Below are 21,557 nucleotides of genomic sequence, written 5' to 3'. Positions count from 1 at the left end.
CGCCCCCCCCCCCCCCCCCCGGTCATAGTATGTTCGAAAAACCCCGGACCGAATACAAAAGCATAAAATTGGCACTAAAATATTAGAAATTTTTAGGCCAAAATAGCGGAAATTTATTCACTTGTACTTAAAACACAAATTTTCTCGTTAGATTTTAGTTTATACTTCATTTTATGATGAGCATTGAAAATTTGTAAACCGCGCTACGAATTCTAGGCTGAGAATATAAAGAACAATCCCTCAACAATAAACACATCCAACCTCAAAAAAGAACTTGACGTTATTAAAAAACTTTGCACTAACATTAAGTTTTTCAAAAGAACATATTTGTACGAAATACGAGGCAGAGAACATAGGCGCTATCTGAAACCTTTTTAGGGAAAAAACTGGAACCCCTTGTATCTCCGGAACGAATTCTTACGTCATGACTTCTCCAAAGCAGCCACTTTTATAAGTACAAATAAATCCTAATTACAGGTTAAGGAAACCAAAACGGGATACACACTTTTTTATATATAAGAATGTGCTTTATACGATCCCAGGTTCAATTTTAGGTTAAAAACAAGAGGCCTATTGTTTAAAATAATATGGAAATAAGAAAAATGACAAGCCTGGTTAGTATTTTGATATTCTTCTAAAAAGAAAGCGTGTAGGTGAGGAGGCAGAGGTGGGATTTCTGTAGGGGCAGAGGTCATTTTTCAAGGAGGAATTGTTCTGTCACCATCTTTTGTTTAGCAATTTCTCTTTCTTTTGCAACATTTAACTCTTTATCCTTGTTGCCAAACTTCTTCTCGTTTCCGCTGGTTTCTACACGAATTGTAAAGGAAAAAATTACTTTCTTCTACTGTTTCTTTCTTTTGAAATAATGGCTTTAACCTGGATGTTTGTTAACTTCGAATCACTTTCTGAAAATCTATAATGCTTAATCCTATACCTGGGGACAATATAGGATGAAGCTAAAGTTTCTAAAAAGGGGAAACGTATTCCTTCTTAAAAACCTGAATGATTTAGCGGTTATACTGTTTAAAATAGCACGTACATGTTGTTACCAGGTCATTTTATGGCAATATCGCTACCTATGCGTTATTGCATCAACTACTTTTTAAAAGAAAAAAGGAAATGTGGAGGGTTGAGGGGCAGGGGGTTATTTCTTAAAAAGTGCATCAGTATCTCAGTGTAAATTCAAACTCGAATGATTTGAATATGAAATAATTTTAAATTGGTTGAGCTAATTTATTGCTGCAAATTAGAATACTTTGCAATGGTAACACGAGAATAGCAACGATGATTTCTTTATACAATCAGGCGAGTCATTGTGAAGTGATTGCTACCCACAATAGCTAATTGCTATTCCGTTTAGTAGCTAGATTTTTTTTTGAATGAACTCGGAATTTACTCATAACCTTCCTGTCAACTTCATCCCCTCTAATCAAGATTTCCTCATCAGTGGTCACATTGTTCTAATGTCTATATAATAAAGGTACATCAAGGTTAAAGGACAGTTTTAAAAGCTAAACAGTGATCTCTTCATTATGTATTCTGTATACAGACGAAGACGCTTCATAGAAGGTTTGTAAAATCCTTTATTTAATGATTTCTAAAGATTATAGGTTGTATTGTGTTATGTATTGCATTGTTGAAAAATGTCTAATCTATACTGCATAGATAGATAGACCAGGTATCGTCGTTTGTAAAAATCAGAATGGTATGAAAGGATGTATCACAATCATGCTTTTTTGTTTTACTAGTTGCTTGCTTCAGTAGGACATGTTAGGAAGCGAACAAGAAGATCTGGGAACGGGGTTGATAGTTTTAATATTTTTGTTTTTGTTGTTGTTGGTTTTGCTTACTCTTGATCAATATTTATTATTGTCATCATAAAACTTTGAAACAAATAATTGCTTTGAATCTATATTTGTCATAGTTAAAAGATTATACCTTCCAAGATTATACCGCTATCGGGATAATCTTGTTTAACGTATTCGGTAAATTGCGATTTTTGCAAATATATTATTTCTTGTTTTGTAAAACAAACCTTTCTCGTTCAAATTAAATATGGAAAGTCTCCAGAAGAAAATCTAATGCAACGGCACTGCAAAGCGAAAAAGACCAAAACATCAAACCCGGCTAAAAACGTGCTAATGTGACGTTCGCAAAATTAAATTCTCGCGAAAATGTATTAAGTCTTGTAAGCATGAGAAATCATTTTTTTTGTTTACAACAGTGTCACGTGCAAACTTTCCTGACTGAAAGCAAGGAAGGAAATTAAGCTAACGTTTTTACATACATTACTCCGGCTGCCATGACTTTTTTTCTTTACGACCATGGCGTCACTTCCCTGAATGCATTGCATTTACAAAAGTTATTTCTAAGCAACATTAACTTTAAATGCTTTATCATTTGTCTGTCTACTAAGCCGCTACTTAGCTGACTAATTCTGACTCTTTTTTAAGATATAAGAACTGTTTTTATGTGTAATTAAAATGTTCTTATCAGGCACACCCTTATCCAATGTTTATTATGTTTTTGGTGAACTAATTCTTGTTGTTAGGATGTTCCCAGTCTGCTGGATTTGATTTCTTATTTTTGTGACAATTTTGACAACAAATTACAAACTCTAACTCACTAATACCCAACCCCCTTCCCGTGCTTATTTCAACCCCCTAGTCATTTATAAAGTTATTAAGATATACAAAGTATTTAATTCGGTTGAAACATCCAAAAATTTAGCCTGGAATCAAATTAAATCAGAATGCAGGATTGAGACTCTAATGATAGTTATCTTGAAGACGTGCAGGCCCTGGGAAACTTTAACACTTCATTGCCAACAGCTTCTAGTTTTTAAATTTGTTATAAAAATTATATTAATAATGAGGCAAGGTTCATAGGGACATTTAAAAAAGACGAAATTATACAAAAGTTTCCTATTTTTACGAAAAAATATTTTAAAACTGTGGCTTTACACTTTAACTCTCATAACTCAAGCGAGTGTCCGCTCACATGAAATTTTGCATCTCTAGAAGAAGAAGATGATCAAAAGAAAAAAGCAACAATTTAGACAAAAAGTCAAAAAATCATTTTTATACATCTTAAGGTTCCTATTTTCAAGGAAGAGTAAAGAGAATATATTTACATACATAAAAAACAAGAGTAAATAATGAAGCCGTGGATATAGCTAAAAAAAGTTACTGCCACCTAAAAGGTTAATATCTTCTTTCATTAATAACTTGACAGTCAGGCTATACAACTAAAAAAGATTTTGAAACTATGTGTAATTGGTCAAAAGTTTGAACACCTTTTGTAAAAAATGAAGAAAGGCGCTTGTTCGACTGAAGTGATCATTAAATATTTTTCAACAAAAAAGGGCGCTCATTCGAGAGGGGTGGTCTATCTAGCAGAGGCGCTCATTGAAGTAAATACACTATTTGAGGATAGCTTAGTTGATTACGACAGCACTACAGCGAGACTTGACATGTAGTCACAGAAAGTTCTTGGTAATAGAAATGAAGTACTTAATTGTGCAATTTTTAGTTGTACAACTGATTGTTATATCATATGGCACCTTTGTTCCAGGGACTTTTTGCCTTTGATTAAAGGGACAATTTTGCTATGTTAGACACAACATCTAGAGAACATATTCTGCCACGAAGATATATCGTTGACTCAGCCTTAATTAAACAAAGAAAATGACACCGTATTTGATCGACTTGCTTGCTTACCCAACCAACGAAAGACAAACACATAGGACTTTTTTCTTGAAAGCATCTACCGACTAATGGCTTTTCCAGTCCTTTTATCAGATGTGTGGAACGATGCGATATAGGACCCCCGTACCTAAAGTTTGAATAATCTCAAACATAAAAGAAATAATTGTTAGAAGATAAACCATGGCAACGTAATTTGTAAATCTGTCATAATCTACGACCTGCGTAAAAGGGGCTGGTATATTTTGTTTTCACTATATTTTGTTGTCAAGACAATGGTATATGGAACATATTCTAGGAGTAGTCACTACGTCCCAGTCCTGTTGTCCATTGACTAATAGGACTTTGCAGTGAACAAATGGTTAAATTGGAAACAAAAGGATTATCTTGTCTTAATATTTTTTAGTATTGCCTTTTTTTATCTTTCTCTATTTTAAAAAAAGAAAAATTATACGACATAAGGCCTGTAACAATAATCAGTCACTTGGTAAAAAAACATGACAAAGTCAAATGAAGACAGTATCTAATCTGCAAAGTTTACTGGTCAGTTCTTTTAAGCTAAAATGACTAATATAAGGACTATATATGAGTAAGTAAAATAACCAATTTCTTTCCCAATACTCTTTTAACTAAACAAGCTCATTCTACAAAATTATTTTTAGACCACGTTAATTAATGTTGTTGTTTGTCAATATAATGCTTTATATAAATAAAACCGGACGGTGTTATTACATGGTCGATTGAGCAATCTATATACATATGTTTAGTTGCCATGGTGTTGGTAATCACCTTAAAGACATATTCACTACTTTACGGACAGATATCAAGTCAGATGATGTCAGATAATAAAGATATTAACCATCTTTTATGTATCCGGCATAACACAAAAACAAGCACGATGGCAACGCGGAAATGGTGTTATACACTTTTGTTTTTTTTATAATTATTCTCTCGCGTATATATTTTTTAATTTTCGCAACAGTTCTAAAAAAACGTATTTCAAACATCGCTTTTATATCCAAGGTAAAAAAATTAAGCTCAAGTTACACCAACATTACCCTGAAAGTTTCCCTGAATGATAATCAATTTAGTTTCCAGATCTTTTGTCTCGACGGCGCTAAAGTTTTTGCAGATATGCCATGGAAAAAAAGTTGGAAAAGTGCGTAAAGTTATCAAATGCTTTCTATTCTATAAATCTATTTCAATTAGAAATCTTCTGCAAAGTTCGACTTAACATGATAACATTAAAGTAAAAAAAAAAAGATAGGAAAATGGGGATAAAGTTGTGTCCTCGCTCTCCTAAAATAAAGGACATTTAGCGAGGTGGGTGATAATATAACTCCACCTCTCCCCCACTTTGCTTTCCTTGATTGCCCTATCATTGCACAACACACCGGAGGAGAGACATAAAGGAGTTAAATTGTTTTCTAAGATGTAACTAGGTGTTTTGTCTCTTTAATGACGTTATGAAATCATAAATGAATCCTATTACTGTATCGTTATTAGGTTGTTCTAGCGCTTAATTAAGAATGCTAGTTTAATTGTCTGCAAGTATATATATAGTATAGCAGTGTGAGAAGGACTAGCCAATATTTGTATTTGAGAATTAAAAGACACTATTTGTACATTTAAAAAAATGGTTTTACTTGAACATCTGCAATCTGATCTTTCAGATATCATGATGTCCTCAAGAGCGTATCCAAGAGGTATGTTTATTTATTTATTTACTTTTTGTTTGTTGTTGAAATCTTTGTATATAGCTATACTTGTTTATGAGTGGTGTGATGTGTTTTGCACAGACAGAAAGATGAGACGAAATGATATTTTAATTTATGTGGAAAATCTGATTAGTGAGTAGCTTGTCTTTGTGTAGTTGTTGTTGTTGTTATTATTATGGTTTGCTGTTATTGCTATTTTTAATATTATTATATTTGATATTATTTTTTTCGAGACAAAAATCAATTTCAAACAACCTTGGGTTTACCATTATAGTCCGTTATTTTAATCTGAGAAGTTTTTGCGAATTTTGGCTTTTTTTGCGAAACTTTGTCAAAAATAACCATTCGCAAAGTTTTATTTAGGGCAAACTTTTAAAAATCAGTGATTTACAAACTTACCCATTAAAACTCTGTTTTCAAAGGCCTTTAATCGCCATGGTTTCTCTTGTAAAAACTTTCCGATTCAGGATATCGCAAAAGTTTTCTTCGCAAAAATTTCTCGTTTCGTGAAAGTTTATCCGCAAAAAAATTCGCGAAATTTTTTCCATTAAATCAGCTAATTACATCAGGGGGAGGGGAATTCTAAATTTGATTTTGGAAACAGAGGGAATTGTGGAAAAGCAAAGCGGTTATATTCCCGCTTGTCTACAAGAGTTGACTTTAGATAAAGCGTTGTTTACACCAAAGAAACCACAGTTTTTTTTTAATTGTCTTGATTGGATTCTCATTCCATACCGTTAATTGTCCACATCTATTAAAATTCTGCATTGAATGTTAAAGAAGGCAAGAGATCGATATGTGCTTAAAGAATTTCTCGAACAATACTTTTTGTCGGATAATTAAAAAAATTACGATATAAATTCTCTCTTGAAACTTCATGAATTGGATGTTGGACAGATATTTGTCTGTAAGACACAAGACAGACTCTATAAACTTTCTGGGTTTGTCAAAAACTTTTTTATTCGTATTTGTTTGTTCTTTATAATTCTTTCTTTTTTTTTTTTTTACCAAGATAATCACGTGTCTTTTTTTACTGTTTTTATAAAAATATTTAAATTGTGTTCGTTTTTCTTAAGAAATAAACTCGCATACAATATATATCTCTTTTTTTTAGACGAGCCGCAATACACGGCAGACGAAAGTTTTGTCAACATAGAAATGCCTGTTCCGTGCGAAGTTGCCGAGCCCGAAGAAAATTTTAGTTGTCATTCTGTGGATATTTTAAAACCGCGAATTATTACCCGCTTACCGAAAGAACTTCAAATAAAACCTGGGGAACACTTGAGACTTGTTTGTTTAACAACAGTTTTATTTCCAACCGAATTAAGTTGGTTCTTAAATGGACAGCTGATAAAATCGACTATTGATGGACGAGTAACTTTTGATAATAAAAACAGACAATTGTTTATTATAGCTATTGATGAGGAATTCTCTGGCGTGATCACATGTATCGCTTCAAATAGATTCGGTTGCGACAAATCAAAATGTGTCGTAAACGTTGTCAAAAAATGTCGCGAAGTCAACAACAACGAATAGATTCATGCAATGCATTGTGGGTAGAAAATCATTGAGTAGATAAACATGGCAGGGCTAGCTGTGATTAATATGAAGGATATTTCGCGTCGTCCTGTTTGTTAATCGTTTGAGTAAGCTTTAAAAAATGGAGTAAAATTATGACGTACATGCATGGTATTATGGGAAATATTTTAACAAGAAACCCAGAATGCATGGATTTTACACCATATTTAGTAAGAGGTCTGGAACGACATTGCTCGTAACTATATATCATTAAACAAAAAGCCGCGCTTTTAAATTTTCAATGTACATTAGTTGTGGACAAATGGCTGTATTTAGTGAGGAATGTGACCCTGTTGAGGCGGACAAGATTTATTTTACCACAAGTGTTTCCTCAAGTCGAGACTGTCCGCTTTGCGTAGTTACTGTTCTGTATTTTACAACTATCATGGAAAAACCTAAAATAGTGAAAGCATATTTTTCTTACGGGATTTCAGCAAGAAGAAAATAAAAACTACACCAACGGATTAATGGTAGATTCTACTATAGAGGTTAAATAATTGAAGCCTACAGTTTCAAGAGATTTATATTATGTAAGGAATTCAAAGAATGTTTATTTCAATTAAGAAAAAATTATGTATATAAATTATGTAACTTATTTATACCTTCCAAACAGTTTTATGTTTTTTTTACAATTGTAAATATGTTTATTTTGAAAATAACAGACACCCGGAACCTCTTTCCTTGTAAGCAGGCCCCTCCATCAAGAGTATCAGACCTCCTTCATGAAGAATCCCCTTAAATATAGGAAAGCAAAAGTGAATGTGATAGCAACCTTGGCTAAGCATTTCTTCTCAGTGAGTAATACTAATACCCCCAAAATTGCACCAATGAGGGCAGGTATGAGAAATCTTAAACCCAAGAATCCATCGTAACCTCGTTTTCATGGCCTTGGGCAGTCAATTCTCTTCAGAAAGTCCAAATGCCCTTAGAATTAGGTAAATAGGATTGAACCATAGAGGTGAAAAATATATTTCTATTTTTAATTATATTCTATTTCTACTATACCTCCAGGATTAAGCTCTGTATTGCATTGTGGTCACGAATTAATCATAACATTACCAGATTGGTTAAAAAACGAAAAGTAGCAACCTCATCTCCAGGACTTCTCGTATCTTTTCTGACTTAATACAAAAAAGAGACAACAGACGCTGGGACCAAGGTTAGGAAAGCAGGGTTCTCGTTGTAAAGAATAACACTTCCGATGACAAAAGTTACCAGTGTGGGTGAGTTGAAAGTGGCATGACAATTCTCTTGGGTGGGAAATTCTTAACAGTATCCAAGTGAGAACAATTGGTAGGGAGGGCTAGTTAAAATTAAAATCTCCGTTTTTTAATTTTTTTGGCAGTAATCTAAGATCTTATAGCATTTTTTCACGTAAAAAGATGTGCATGTAATAAACACCTTAAGCACGTTCGATTCTCGGATACTATATTTACTTGGAACAGAACTGTAGTAAAATTATTTAAAAGCGTCTGTAGCTAGTAGCGGCACGTACCACAGACCGATTCAATCGAATAAATATATATAAGGATCTGGTTTATTCTTTACATGAATGATACCACTGTGAAGTATGGTAGAGGTTATTGATATCCTCACAATGATTAGAAGTTATCTGTTGTTGCTCGCCAACTAAAATTTGTTTTTGCATGTTAACAAAGTTTATAGTAGAGCGTTTGCCTCCACTGCGGAAGTTCTTAGATTCAAACCCCGGCCGAGCCATGCTAAAGACTATAAAAATGTCAATCGTTTTTTTCTGCTTAACATCCAGCATGAGAAAAGAATTGATATCTTAGGTCTATTTAAGCGACTGCTAGGTCGCAAGACTCTTTGGAGCTCAAATGGGAAATGGTAATTAAAAATAATAATGATAAAGAAAACGTGAAAAGAATAGAAAGAAAACAGTAGCGTTATATTTTCTGTCTGACAGACGTTAACTTATCTCACTTGTACATCATTAGTACACTCTAAGACTTTGTTTATTGTAACTTCTTGTCTTTTTAACACCATAAAAACAAAAAGAGAGCTTTAACGTTTCTTCATCTTTTTTATTTATACAACAATTCCTGGTAAAAACTTAGACAAGTACTTATCACATTAAGAATATAAAACTAACTTTTTCTTCTTCTATGGTTTTGTTACTAGTTATCTAACAACATGGTGGATTTGTTATTCGTTGAAATAACAAATTAACCATGTTATCATAGATTAGGAAAAATGAGGTGCTTTTTAAGAGTTTATTAAGGTATATGGTAATATAAACATGTTTTCAACTATCCAGTTTAATATTTTGAACATATTTACATGAATATTAGGAGTTGTTCATATAACAAGAGTTTTACGTTCATATGAGGCGAGCTGGCCATGTTGGGAGGGCTGAAGAAAGTCACGAACATTGCCTTTATATATTCACCAAGGATTTTTCATCGCGTTCTAGAGTAAATTTAAATTACAAGGGTTCTTCAAAAAAATGTAATACATTAAAATAACATGTTCCCGAATAAATCGACTGCAATGACGATGACATGGTTGTAGGTTTAGGGATCTAAAATTTTATGCTTGGGGAGACACAAAAAAATCTGCTTTTTTGATAATATTTTGTGCGGGTTTGTTGATTTATTGAAAGCAACTCGCTATTTCCATTCGAAAAAAATACCATCAAATTAAAAATTAGGGAAAAGGTGGGTTGGAATAATTTTAGAGTTTGAAAAAAAGAAAGCATGGATATTTCGAGGAAAAACTTGTTTCTTTATTCTGTTAAATATTTCACTGAAGCATTGTTCTTGTTTCTTTTCTTCAGACTACTCGCATTGATTTTTGCTGGTAATATTTTTTTTCTTATGCAAATTGTTCCCCTATATTTGTTTATAAATTTCGCGCAAAAAAATCCGTTTTTATAGTCTTACCGTTTTTGCAAAACCTATCCAATATTCGTTCAATGGCGTTCAAACTCCGACAAATAACAGAAATGTCGGTTTTACTTCTCCGTGGCACTTAATCGGATTTTTTCGGGATTTTTCTTGTTCCCCTGCATACATCACATATTTAGAATATAGAATACTGCTGTACTGGGAGAGAAAAAAGATTAAACGTCATTTTTTAACGCAATTACATGACATCATAAATTTAAGTTACAAAGTTGGTACATTACTCTTCCACAACCTTTTCTGATGTAGAACTTACAGTAATTGTTAACAATATTCACAGTTCCAAGTCCTTCTGACCCGGACTAAATTTGCTTTGCCATAGACGTTCCGTAAGTCTCTCGAGCATTGGAGTTAAGATTGGAAATCGAAGGAACACACCCTGTTGTTTAAGGCAATCAACCAATAAGTAACTGGTGTTAGGACGGTAAGGTTTTGGGCAACTTTCAGTGCTCAGCTTTGTACTTCAGACACTAAAACTGAAAAGGGTCTTTCTACTACGGAAGGGTAAAACTTTATTGAAAAAAAGTGGAAGTTTAATCTAGAAGGATAGGAATAGAGATATCCTCCTTGGTCTACAATATTATGAATAACAAGAAACTTCAAAATTGTAAGACTTTTCTTTTTAATAAAAAAATGATTACTATGATTCGTACTAATTTCCACTTTGCTAACTTTGCTAAAATCTGACACAAAACACGAACAATGATACTTCCCCTTTACTCTCGAACCACTCACTCAAAACAACTTCTCCTTTTCCTCCTTGCAGCATCGCAAAAAATGAAACACAGAAAAAATATATCTCACCGCTACTGCATGAAAATTAGTACGAATAAAGGTATTTCCACACGATGTAAATTTAAGTTACATATAAACAAAACGTTTTTAAGACTATCTTGGATAAAATATTATATAAAGTTTTTCATAAAAATTTACACTTAAATAGTGGTCACGGGTACAAAAACACGAACATTGGTCACGTCCTTATCCCGTCAGGCTAATCTCCACTATTCGAAATACCTCGAGCAAAATAAATTTGACTGGCTGGCGGAAATTTCCGAAAAATAGAAATCAATTCTACTGTTTGCGGCAAGGTATGTTCCACCAGTCTATCAAAACCTTTAAAAACTCCGCTCCTAACGGATTATTCTGCCTGGTGTGGATAGGACTTTAAGGATACCTTTACTGACCTTTAAAAGCTCAAAAATCATAGAAACAAAACTCCAACAAAAAAGAATCTAACCTTTCCATCCAGGTGGTTTTAGCTGCATTTAAAAAAGGCTCGAAAAAAGGGCACTAGGGACGAAGTTAAAACAATGGCGTAATCAATAGTCTAACTCACAAACCTTGTTCCCACGCCTTTTGGCTACATATACGTTCGCCGACTTTCAAATTGATACAAAGAGACTGATAAACCCCAGTGTGTAGCTACCAAAGTTAAAATCTAAGTTTTAAAGTTCTTTCGAACTTTTATAATAGAAATAATAAGTTATAAAAACTATTCAAAAAGAAAAATAATGTCTATAAATAAATAAATGGTTCAACTAAAGCCGCAGCGTCAGACCTCTGAATGTTTATCAATGCGTTATACAATCGAAAAACTGTCGAATCCGGACGAACAGAGTAATCCGATAATAAATCTTGAGTTGCAGTTATTGGCTTTAATTTCAAAATCCCTATCGTATCGTGGTCAAAACCTAGAAATCCGGCTAGCTGAACCCAGTTGTTTATCCGCACTGGGTTTAGTTTCATGCCAAGATCTTCAAAAATGTTAGCAGGTAGATCTCGCACTTTGCGGTGGTTGTTCTCGTTTTCTAGTAAAATAGAAGAAGATGCATTTCCTATCACGGAATAAAACAATTGGAGTAAAAACAAAAGTCGGGGAAAATATAGCCTGTGGAGAACTTCCCTGCTTATGACTAAAATTTCAAACCTGAAATAAATTCATCTATTCAGGTCAAAAAAAAATATTTCTGTTCAAGAAGGTGTCCCAAAAACCCTTTCTCATATTTTCCGAATTTTTTGACATATTAGTGATTTTCTTCATTGAAGAGTTCTATCCAACCAAAAATATACTAAACAAACGCTACACAACTCATTCAAAAGGCTTAAAATTTTTTAAGGCGTTTCTCTAATTCTAATTGGCGCCTCAATAGGGTATATAATGAATGATATTAAAAAAATATCTTACTACGAAGTAAATAACACCTAATTTGGATATTTTTAGCCAAAAAATTTTTTTACTAACCGTCGTGGGGTAGAAGGCGAAGTTCAATGTCACCCTCCTTCATGTGTTCCTCTGTCGGCAAAGCTAAGGTTAAGAAAACGTGAAATTAGCGAAGTTCTTTATGTCATGTCTACACGAAGTGTAAAAAGTTCGAAACCGAGTGATATTCGAGAAAATGTTAGAAATCGAGTGATGTTCAAAAAATAAGTTTTAAATAGAGGGATATTCAAATAGTAAATTAGAAATACAGTGATATTCAAGAACTCGGTGAGATGAAAAAACATTTATTTGTTAATCACTTCTGCAGAAATTGACAAAAAAAACTCACGCATGACAATTTCACCTGCAAAAAGTAAATTAATTAAGGACAACCTTAATTACCAACCTCCTCGACGTCTTCTTGCATTTCTCGCGCGCTTTCTGCGGTAGCAAAAACAGATGCATGCAAAAATTATTAGGATAAAAAAGATTGAAGAAGCGCTTGTTCCAATGATTACGCTGTTAATTGTTATCTTTTTAGGTTCTTTATCAGGAAACGGTTCTAAAACACAGATTTATTAGTTATGGATATATTCAAGGTGCTAACAGCAGACAATAAATTCACAGCTAAGTGAGGTAGTTGTTGGTTCCAAATACTTAGCAACACTTCCTACAACTGTCACCACAAAAGACAGATACTAAAGACTTCACAAAGATTAACTGTAAAAAAGACGAGATTGTTCACTGGAGCACTGAAGTCATGGAAACATTTCTTATATAAAAGAAAAAAAAGTTGCAGGTGATGTGTTGGCTTACTAGTTCTTTAAAGTTGAAGGTATTATGTGACTGTAAATAAGAATACCTTTTGTTGGTTGATACACAGTACATGTTTTGTCGTTGGTACCGTTTGTTGTGAGGCCCTAAACAATAAATAAATAACCCTGGGAATGTCACATGTTAAAAAAAAGTTAAAAATGGGACGCGACAGAATCTGAAGCTGATCCAAGAAGCAAAACAAAAACTACCACTGAGAAAAAAAAATCCTATTCATAAGTTTCTTACCTGAGGACATATCTTACACGTACGATCCTTGTTATAACCGCATTCGTGTGTGACGTAATAACCAGGATGGCACACTGTACACTTGCGACACATTGACTTGCGCAAGTAGGTTCCACCCTGACACACGCAGTATCGGTCAGCGTCTGCAGCACAATCGTGCTGCAGACGCTGACCTGCAAAACAGTCGGTACATCTGACGCATTTCACTCCATCTTTACTGAAGTAGTTTACCTAAAGAGTAACAAAGGTTGCTAATCAACTTACAACAAATTAACAAACAAAAAATAAATAAATGAATAAATAAATAAACGAGGAATCAAGCTGTCACTCACATTACATTTTTGGCAGGTTCCATTTAACTCTTCCTGGCCAGGCAAACAAGAATTGACCAATGACATCATACAAATAAATATCTGCAAAAAATAAATAAATAATAAATCATTAACTTGTTAGAAAGAAGAAATATAAAAGAAATCTAACATCAGGATATGTAGACAGAATAACCTAATAATAAGAGACCTGGTGAGGGGGTCTAGTTCCAAAAGTGACAACATTTATAACAAAATTATTATCAACCAAGAAAATGGCTCTTCCTGTCAAAACAGGCATAAAAGTGTAAAAAAATTTCTTTCTTTGTTTTGTTTTGTTTACATTTTCATTGGTCTTTTGACATCTGCATGGCAAGAAAAATCAAAGCGAGGTAAAGCTTTAGCATTTTTTTTGCTTATCACGATGTATTATAAATGTTGTAAATAAGGAAACAAATCTATTGGCTAATCGACGCGCCAACTACAAACACTTGATGCCCTACCTAAAACGCTAGGTAGTTGCACGAAAGGCGCATGAGATATAGATGCAAAATAACAAAAGTATAGAAAGAAATATAGTTGATATACTTACTAATACTAATCCAAACAGATACATGTTGCTATTTATATATATTAAACAGTTCTAAAAACACAAAATATAAAAATTAATTATTTCATTGCATATCTTCAAATACCTGTTGGTGTGAAATATATACAATTATCTTCAGAGTATCTATATTTATTTAATTACTTTTAGCTCTTGTGCTGAGCTCATTTTATATACGAACAAAGAAAATGACGGTCCTCGCAACGACCCTGCGAAATTTAAACAAACATATTCGTTTCGCTTTTTACATATATTTAATTAATAACAAAACTAGAACCAGATTTGTTCAAACCAGACAGAACACGCGTTAAATTTAAAAACGCTGTTTAATATCGAAAGTTATTCTTTCCCATGCTGATGAACAAAATACACACCGTTCCACGTTTTTTCCCAGTTTTGTCGCAGTAAAAGCAAAATAAACATCTGTATTCAGGTTATTTCCAAATCAACCATTTTTAAGAGGGTGCTCATAAAACAATGGAAAATCTACAAACGCGCCAGAGCTTGCCTCAACTTGTTTGCTGCAATTTATAAAGTAAAAAAAGGAAATCAATGTGAAAAAGAAACATTAGCTCCACCCATGATATATCGCTTTCCCGCACGTTTGGTCATCTTCTTTTCAAATCGATTTACAAGGGTTTTTTCATAAGAACAACATAATTTGATCGCTGTTTTCTCTCATATTAGAAAAGCAAAAAATACCCAAACCAATAAGTTTTGTTGTTTCGCACCTAAATACTCTTGAATCATTTAGTGTAAATATGAAACTGAGATTTTTAACCCTTTTGTGGATCTTTATTCAAAGCTATTTTTAAGGACTAGATAAAGCCTAGATTATTATTTTTTTCTTGCTTACAATCGCATATGGTTTTTTTTTATAAACAGAAAAAAGGTAAACTCTCGATGTAGCGTTGTCAAAATACAAAATTTATTTGATGATCCAGCCTTAAAGTACAGTACTCAAAAAGTCGACATCCTTGGAGAAATTCAGATATATATTAGCATCTGCACATCATGCTGAACTATAAATTTACTGGTTATCATGTAAAATATGTTATTTTGTTTGAATAATAAACGACGAAGCAAAGCAAGCTTTACAATAATGAGTTTATAGCAATCTTCACTTTCAAAGTTGAACAGTTATAAACTTTCGGGCGCATTCTTTTGCGTTAATAAATGTTCGTAATTTTAAAAAATATATTTTAACAAAATGTTTACGTTCGGTCAGTTCGCACATGCAAAAGTTAAAATAGTTTTAAAAACAAAGCGACCTGTAAGAAACAGCTCGGGCTAACGATGTTCTTTATAATTCTACACAGAAACATACCAAATTATTGCATATAAAAAGTGAGGATTTCAACCATAGAGATACATTTCAACAGAACAGTTAAAAAGACAGAGATGAAATCATTACTTCATCTTTTCTTCTACATATTTGTTGATAAAAGTCTCTTTGTTGTGACAAAATTCCGTTTTTGATTGATAATCACCCTAAAAACTTAAAATTTGTTAATAAACTTTTTCTAGTTGGATGTTTGCTTGATTTCTTATAAAAGAAAAAGCGTGGAACGTTCCATAGTTCGCGCGGATAACTCAACACTAAAAGCCATCCGCTTAAGTAACAAAACAGTTAAGTCAACAAAAAAAACGATGGGACAAAAGAATAAAGATTTTTTTATCAAAACCACGAACAATAATTTTATAAACAACTTAAAAGAACCATGTTACATTTAACCACCATTAAAATATCAAATAGAACCGAAAAAAGTCTTTTTGCACCATCAGCTAAACATCCCCAGATTTTGATATCCCTGTTACTTACTGAAAAAAGAAATAGACTATATGACGAGGTTGTCAATACTCGTGACAAGTGTAGTTTGAAAACCTTTAGTTTTATGCAAAAACTTTCGATCCTTGGTTGTTTTATACATTACACACGTTTCAAAGTGGTTACAAAGATCCAACCTTTTCTTTTCTCAACAACAACAAAATATACTCCACTGAAATAATCCAAGTTCGCAACTCCACTTTTAACACAAAAAATATCTTTCCTCTTGTTTCATTCTTTTCCGAGCATGCAACAACAACGTTAAATAAAATCTTGAATAACAAAGATAAACGAAGAAAATAATCTGAACGTTTTATCCTATCATGTAAACAAAATATGAACAATAAAAACTGAAATGTACATAAACGTAATAACATATGCTGCAATGATGTTAGTTTAACACTCACCACAGAACTCAACACGGAAAAATAATCAACACGTTTACATATTACTTTCTGTCACTCGCAATATTTTAAAGATAATTACCCAGCATTACTTGAAAAGAATTTGCTACCGTCAAACGTTCGACAGATGTTAATTACAACATGTTTTCATGTTTTCAACTTATTAACGATATTAACACTCTTCGCCGCAGTGGATGAATTAATGACAAACCTGCAGCGGACACTTGAGTTATTAAAAGATTTCCGAATATGGAGGGTGATGGTACCATTGACATTAAAAGCATGCGTCAACAATTATTTAATAGCTTTGTTTGCGCAATACAGTTAATCAAAAGATGAAATGACGAGGATTAGCGCTACTCCCTTTCTGATATAGATAAAAAAAGGTTTGTTGGTTTTCGCTTTGTTTCGCCCCGTTTTCACCCTGTTCTTGCTGTCTTATTCCTGGATGGCTTTTAAACTTAATAAACTCTGTTTTGGTTTTAAAATAATAAATGGTAAAATACAAAAACTTGTTTTTAAAGTAGAAGTATACGAATACTGGTTTTCTTATAGGCCAAAATCTTGCCAAAAAATCTGCTTAAAACTCAAAGATACGAAATATAGAAAAACGCAACATAAACAAACATAAATTACGCTAAATAATAAACTTGTAGATATCGTAGAGTACAAAATAGAATTGGTTCTCAACAAAAAAGATATTAGCCGCTATTAACAATATATTCAAAAGATCCTAAGATTATACTTTTTCACTTCACGTTAAGCTAAGCGAAGGTTCTAGAAGGTTTATTTACTCTTCAGCAACTTAGTTTTTAAAAATAGCGGTACAAAAATGACGCATTGAAAGGAATCTGCCCGACGTCAAAAAAAGTAATAAAAAGGGGTTGTTACAGACATATCTGATAATAAATTTTTTTGCGGTTAAAAAATGTTTGTTTCTTGCAAGAAACCTTTTACAGGATTTTTCAGAATCTAATACGCGCATTCGCTCAAAATCTTAAAGTTTACGAAAATTAGCACTCATAAAAATGACAAATATTCTTAAAAGCGAAAATACTAAGCTAAATTTTGTTTGCACGAAAATCTCTCTTCCGTTCCTCTCCCCCTTATTAGTACGCACAAATACAAATGAGCAACCTCGTTTTCAGGGTTTCAATTTAAGTTCCAGAACAGGTTAAATAAGTTTTTATATTATATATCTATATTATAGACCTAAAAAGCTGAAAATCCTGGGGACGAAGTTGACAAATAAGGAATCTGAAATTACCAACAGCTGAAGGCGACAAGGAAAGATATACAAACATTGTACGGTTAAAACAATGTGCCACCGTTTCCTAGGAGCAAGTTTGTTGTCAGCCACGTTCCTAGGGAATTTTGCCTTGTTGATGAAGCTGATAGCGGTCGGCTTAGGGGCCACAAGCCCCTGGGGACGAGGTTGCGTTGTTGTTTATTATTGCATTACAATTGACATTTTGCACAACAAATGAATGTCAAAAAAAACCGACAAAAAGATTTTTAAATTTGAAAAAGATACCATGCAGGCAGCGCCTTGGTAATAAATCTATCCGATTGATACGAAACTCGAAAACACACAGCATGTTAACTGGAAAGGGGCGTTTGTTTTTCTGTTCAAGCGATTAACTTTTAATTAACGTTATTTAAAAGGCGTTAAGAAGATTGATAACAGATTAAAATATGTGAGAGGATAGCATCATGGGGTGCATATTAAAAGTGAGCTGCAAAATAAGCATCGATGATGAAAATTTACCATGCTTTATTTTTACGTGGTGGAAATTCCTTTCTCGTGCCGCACGAGATAGATGGTTGACGTAAATGTTTAGACAAATATCCTAGCTTAATTTTGGTTGGTTTATCAGTTTTATAAACCAAACACATTTTCGCGCGCTATCAAACGTCGAATGATTTTCCCCAAAATTATATTTTGCGCGATAGGGAAATTTTAATTTCACGTAATTATTATTTTTTAAAAAAATCAACTACAAAGAATGAGAAAATGAAAATTGATCGCGATAAATGCGATAAAAACAAGCGCTACTACTTTGATAAGCACCTAAAATTAACAACGACCACAACAACAACAACAACAAAAAAACAACAACAAAAACAATAAGTATATCTCGCAATTACTTACAAATCACCAGGAAGAAAACTTTCACATTCTAGAACCATTTACGAACAGATCCCGCCTGTGAAAGTAATTTACAGCAAACATACTTTATAGCAACAACACGTGTTGCTACTTCCCCTATATCATTACAAATTAATGGCTAATCCATTAATTTGAATTAATTTACCGCACAAATTTCGTTACCAGTTATACTTTACAAAGCTGTTGTTATAACTATGTAAAACATGAGTACCAGGTTGTATCTTCGCTGCTAATAAAAAAGATGTTCATTGATGTGGTCGAGAAATTTGTATCATGCTTATCGCAAATTTCTCCTTCACAGGTGTTTTATCTATATCTTACAGTCCGCCCTCTATAAACAACCATGGAGTGTGAACATTGCACAAAATACACTGTCAGCTTTTGTTAAAGTAAAACGTCGTTAATCATTCACAATAATTTACCGTCACCAAAATAATTACTCGTAACCAACCACAAGTTATCGCAAAAACATGATATATATATATATACAATAATAATAATTATATACAACCTCGTCCTCAGGGCATCTTATATCTTTTTTGCAGATACACTGGGGACGAAGTTGGTGCCTATAGAGTGTCAAACTCAGAAACCATTTAATAAATCCACGAGTCCACGAAATATAAAAAAATAAATTAAAAAAAATTACTGATATCATCTTAGAAATAACCGTTCACATTATCTTCGTTTTCTTCACTGATGTTAGATGTACCCGCAGGGACTACACCCATTGCGATAATCAAAAACGAAATGGTAACAGAAGTAGCAAGCGATTCATCTATTTTTTTTTATTTTTTTTTTTACGGTTACATTTATCCGAAGGACTTTTTAAATCAAAAAAGTCGTGTTTAGATTTTTTTTGGCAAACAGCGATAAAAAAGCAATAAAACACCACACACGACCTCCAATCTCTCTTTCAATCTCTTTCATTATGCGCGATTTCACATTTGTTGAGAACATTAAAAAAATTAGAATCATAAAAAAAACACGAGTTAGATATATCGAAAGAATAAACAAGTTGCCGTGTTATTGACAACCATGCGTGACAATGCGTGGTCACATTTAACATTGCAATTTCGCAATTTTAATGAATGCGTTACTACGGTAGGTATGTGAGACTCTATATTAGAACTACTCCCGATATCATTCTAACTTTGTTACGTGAAAAAAGTCAGGAGCTAAAGTAAATTTAACCGTTTATATTAAGTATCGTCTTTGTCAAACTTCTTATTGTGGTTGCATGATTTTAAGATCTTGGTTACAAAACGTCTCCTGGTTTAAATGGTTACATATTATTGCTGTTCAAAAAACATTAGCGCATAAAAATTAATCGTCTAAAAACATTATCCAAGTTAAGCGCTCTTATCATTAAAAAAAAATATTGCGGAGAAATTTTGTAAAAACGAGTTGCTCTGTTTGTTTGAGAGAATAATGTTGTGCTACGGATGCACGAAATAACAAATAAATTATGTTTTATCGAATTTTTTCACAAACTAACCACTTGTCTCTATATTAGCGATACTTTGTTTACAATGGCAAACGAATCGCTCTTTGATCAAGCATGCACGAAACTTCTTTTTCCTAAGATATTTGCGACGGGTCAGTCTCATCCTCAGGGTATCTTGAGCTTTTTTGACATCGGGCAGTATTACGAAAAATTCATAACAGATAAAAGATATCCTGGAGACGAGATCGATGGTGGGCGAAAAACTGACGACTGGAATAGTTACAACACGCGAAACTTTGTTTTTTCACGGAATAACGATTTGTCTCTATCTTAATGCTGCCCGTTGTCTGTCTGTCCCTGCACGATTTCATATTCGTGTTACGGATACACGGAATGGCAAATAGCAAATGCGGTATGGAGGGCGGAAAAACCCGTGGATATATCCACACGCTACCGATTAGTTCTTAAAATATTTTTAAAATATTAAATTGATAAGTCAAGAATGTTTAAAAAGTACTCAGTAGCCTGTGAAAAATGTACGGAATTCACTCGTAAAAATTTGATGAAATACATTACCTCGCTTGTGAGATGAGTCCAGTTAAGCGAGATCATATTGAGATGTTTTTTATATGACCACAATAAATCACTTCATTTAAACTTAACATAAAACTTGTGTATGTATATCCCTCCCGTGTTGTGAAGATAAGACAGCGTCTGAATTTTCTCATAGCATTTGACGTACGAGATCGTACCCGTAAAAGAAAATAGCACACAAAATCGCTCAGAAGGAAACTCTTTTTACGTTAAAATTTTGATTTTAAAATAATTTTCAAATAATTGGTTCGCTTTTTTAAGAACAACGACAAACACAACGGTAGCAACGGCGACAAAAACAACGACAAAGACAAAACAACGACAACAACATGTTGTTTTTTTTAACGTCGAAAAACAAACGCATAAAACGCAACACAACAGGAGAAAAGTAATGGAATTTATGTACTTACATATTTCCTTTAAGCTTAAAATATACCATCCACTTTGAATCCTTAACCAACCAACAGGCAAACCACAACTTATAAAATTTAATTTTAAAATTCAACTGAAAAATATTTGCTTAGTAAAGCATTTTTTTTTTGATAAAAAGTTTATTTATTTTTGCCATTATCTCAAATTGTTATCAATCATTTTTAAATACACCAGACGAAAAACATCATCACAGTTTGTTTTTAACACGAACTTTATATAATGTAAGTTATCGTTCCACGTGGATTTGTTCTTCTCGACCAACGTTAATAATTTATTGCGTTATAACATTTATATAGAGTATATATATATGTGTTTTCAATGTAAAGTTTAAACTACTCACAAGAATTTTTTGTATATGAAAAAATATATATTATACATATACATTGTTCTAATTGTATTGATCTGCGCCATCAGGAGACGATCAAATATTTCTTTTGTGTAGAATAAAATCGAAAGGGTCGTAACATATTTTATATACAATTTAATTTAAAAAATTTGTAAACAACCCACGCTATACCGTAGATCTAATCTGCACACGTCCACCAATTTTGGAGAATAATTGACCTGCTATCATTATT

At 32.9% G+C, this 21,557-nt stretch overlaps 2 protein-coding genes across 3 annotated transcripts; one reads left to right on the top strand and one right to left on the bottom strand.

Annotated features, from left to right (window-relative positions):
- Positions 1–5,179: 5,179 nt before the first annotated feature.
- On the top strand, positions 5,180–7,690 carry LOC130636672 (follistatin-related protein 4-like). 2 transcript variants are annotated; one of them, XM_057446467.1, is made up of 2 exons: positions 5,180–5,410; positions 6,537–7,690. In XM_057446467.1, the coding sequence occupies exons 1-2, from the start codon at positions 5,341–5,343 to the stop codon at positions 6,956–6,958; spliced, it is 492 nt and encodes a 163-aa protein (XP_057302450.1). In that variant the 5' UTR covers positions 5,180–5,340; the 3' UTR covers positions 6,959–7,690. The 2 variants fall into 2 exon arrangements, with proteins under 2 accessions (XP_057302450.1, XP_057302451.1); XM_057446468.1 differs by lacking the exon at positions 5,180–5,410 and adding an exon at positions 5,571–6,363.
- A 2,832-nt stretch (positions 7,691–10,522) lies between these two features.
- Positions 10,523–19,237, bottom strand: LOC130637014 (uncharacterized). The gene is made up of 13 exons (XM_057446869.1): positions 19,184–19,237; positions 18,828–18,884; positions 18,572–18,624; positions 18,396–18,407; positions 17,604–17,700; positions 16,070–16,387; positions 14,090–14,140; positions 13,522–13,602; positions 13,190–13,420; positions 12,990–13,047; positions 12,534–12,689; positions 12,170–12,232; positions 10,523–11,735 (listed from the first exon to the last, which is right to left on the bottom strand). Exons 1-13 carry the CDS (start codon positions 19,235–19,237, stop codon positions 11,443–11,445), a joined length of 1,524 nt encoding a protein of 507 aa, XP_057302852.1. The 3' UTR covers positions 10,523–11,442.
- Between the last annotated feature and the right edge of the window lie 2,320 nt (positions 19,238–21,557).

This window comes from Hydractinia symbiolongicarpus, chromosome 3 (assembly GCF_029227915.1).
Source record: "Hydractinia symbiolongicarpus strain clone_291-10 chromosome 3, HSymV2.1, whole genome shotgun sequence".
Lineage (NCBI taxonomy): Eukaryota > Metazoa > Cnidaria > Hydrozoa > Anthoathecata > Hydractiniidae > Hydractinia > Hydractinia symbiolongicarpus.
The sequence above is the reverse complement of the archived record's forward strand: the minus strand, read 5'-3'. Positions and strand labels throughout refer to the sequence as shown.

Coding starts and splice junctions, on each gene's coding strand:
- LOC130636672 (XM_057446467.1), top strand. CDS start 5,341: ATGGTTTTACTTGAACATCTGCAATCTGATCTTTCAGATATCATGATG. Junction 5,411..6,536: donor CTCAAGAGCGTATCCAAGAG/GTATGTTTATTT, acceptor TCTTTTTTTTAG/ACGAGCCGCAATACACGGCA.
- LOC130637014 (XM_057446869.1), bottom strand. CDS start 19,237: ATGGGTGTAGTCCCTGCGGGTACATCTAACATCAGTGAAGAAAACGAA. Junction 16,388..17,603: donor CTTGTCGCCTTCAGCTGTTG/GTAATTTCAGAT, acceptor TGCGAGTGACAG/AAAGTAATATGTAAACGTGT. Junction 13,603..14,089: donor ATCTGTTTGGATTAGTATTA/GTAAGTATATCA, acceptor TATTTTTTGCAG/ATATTTATTTGTATGATGTC.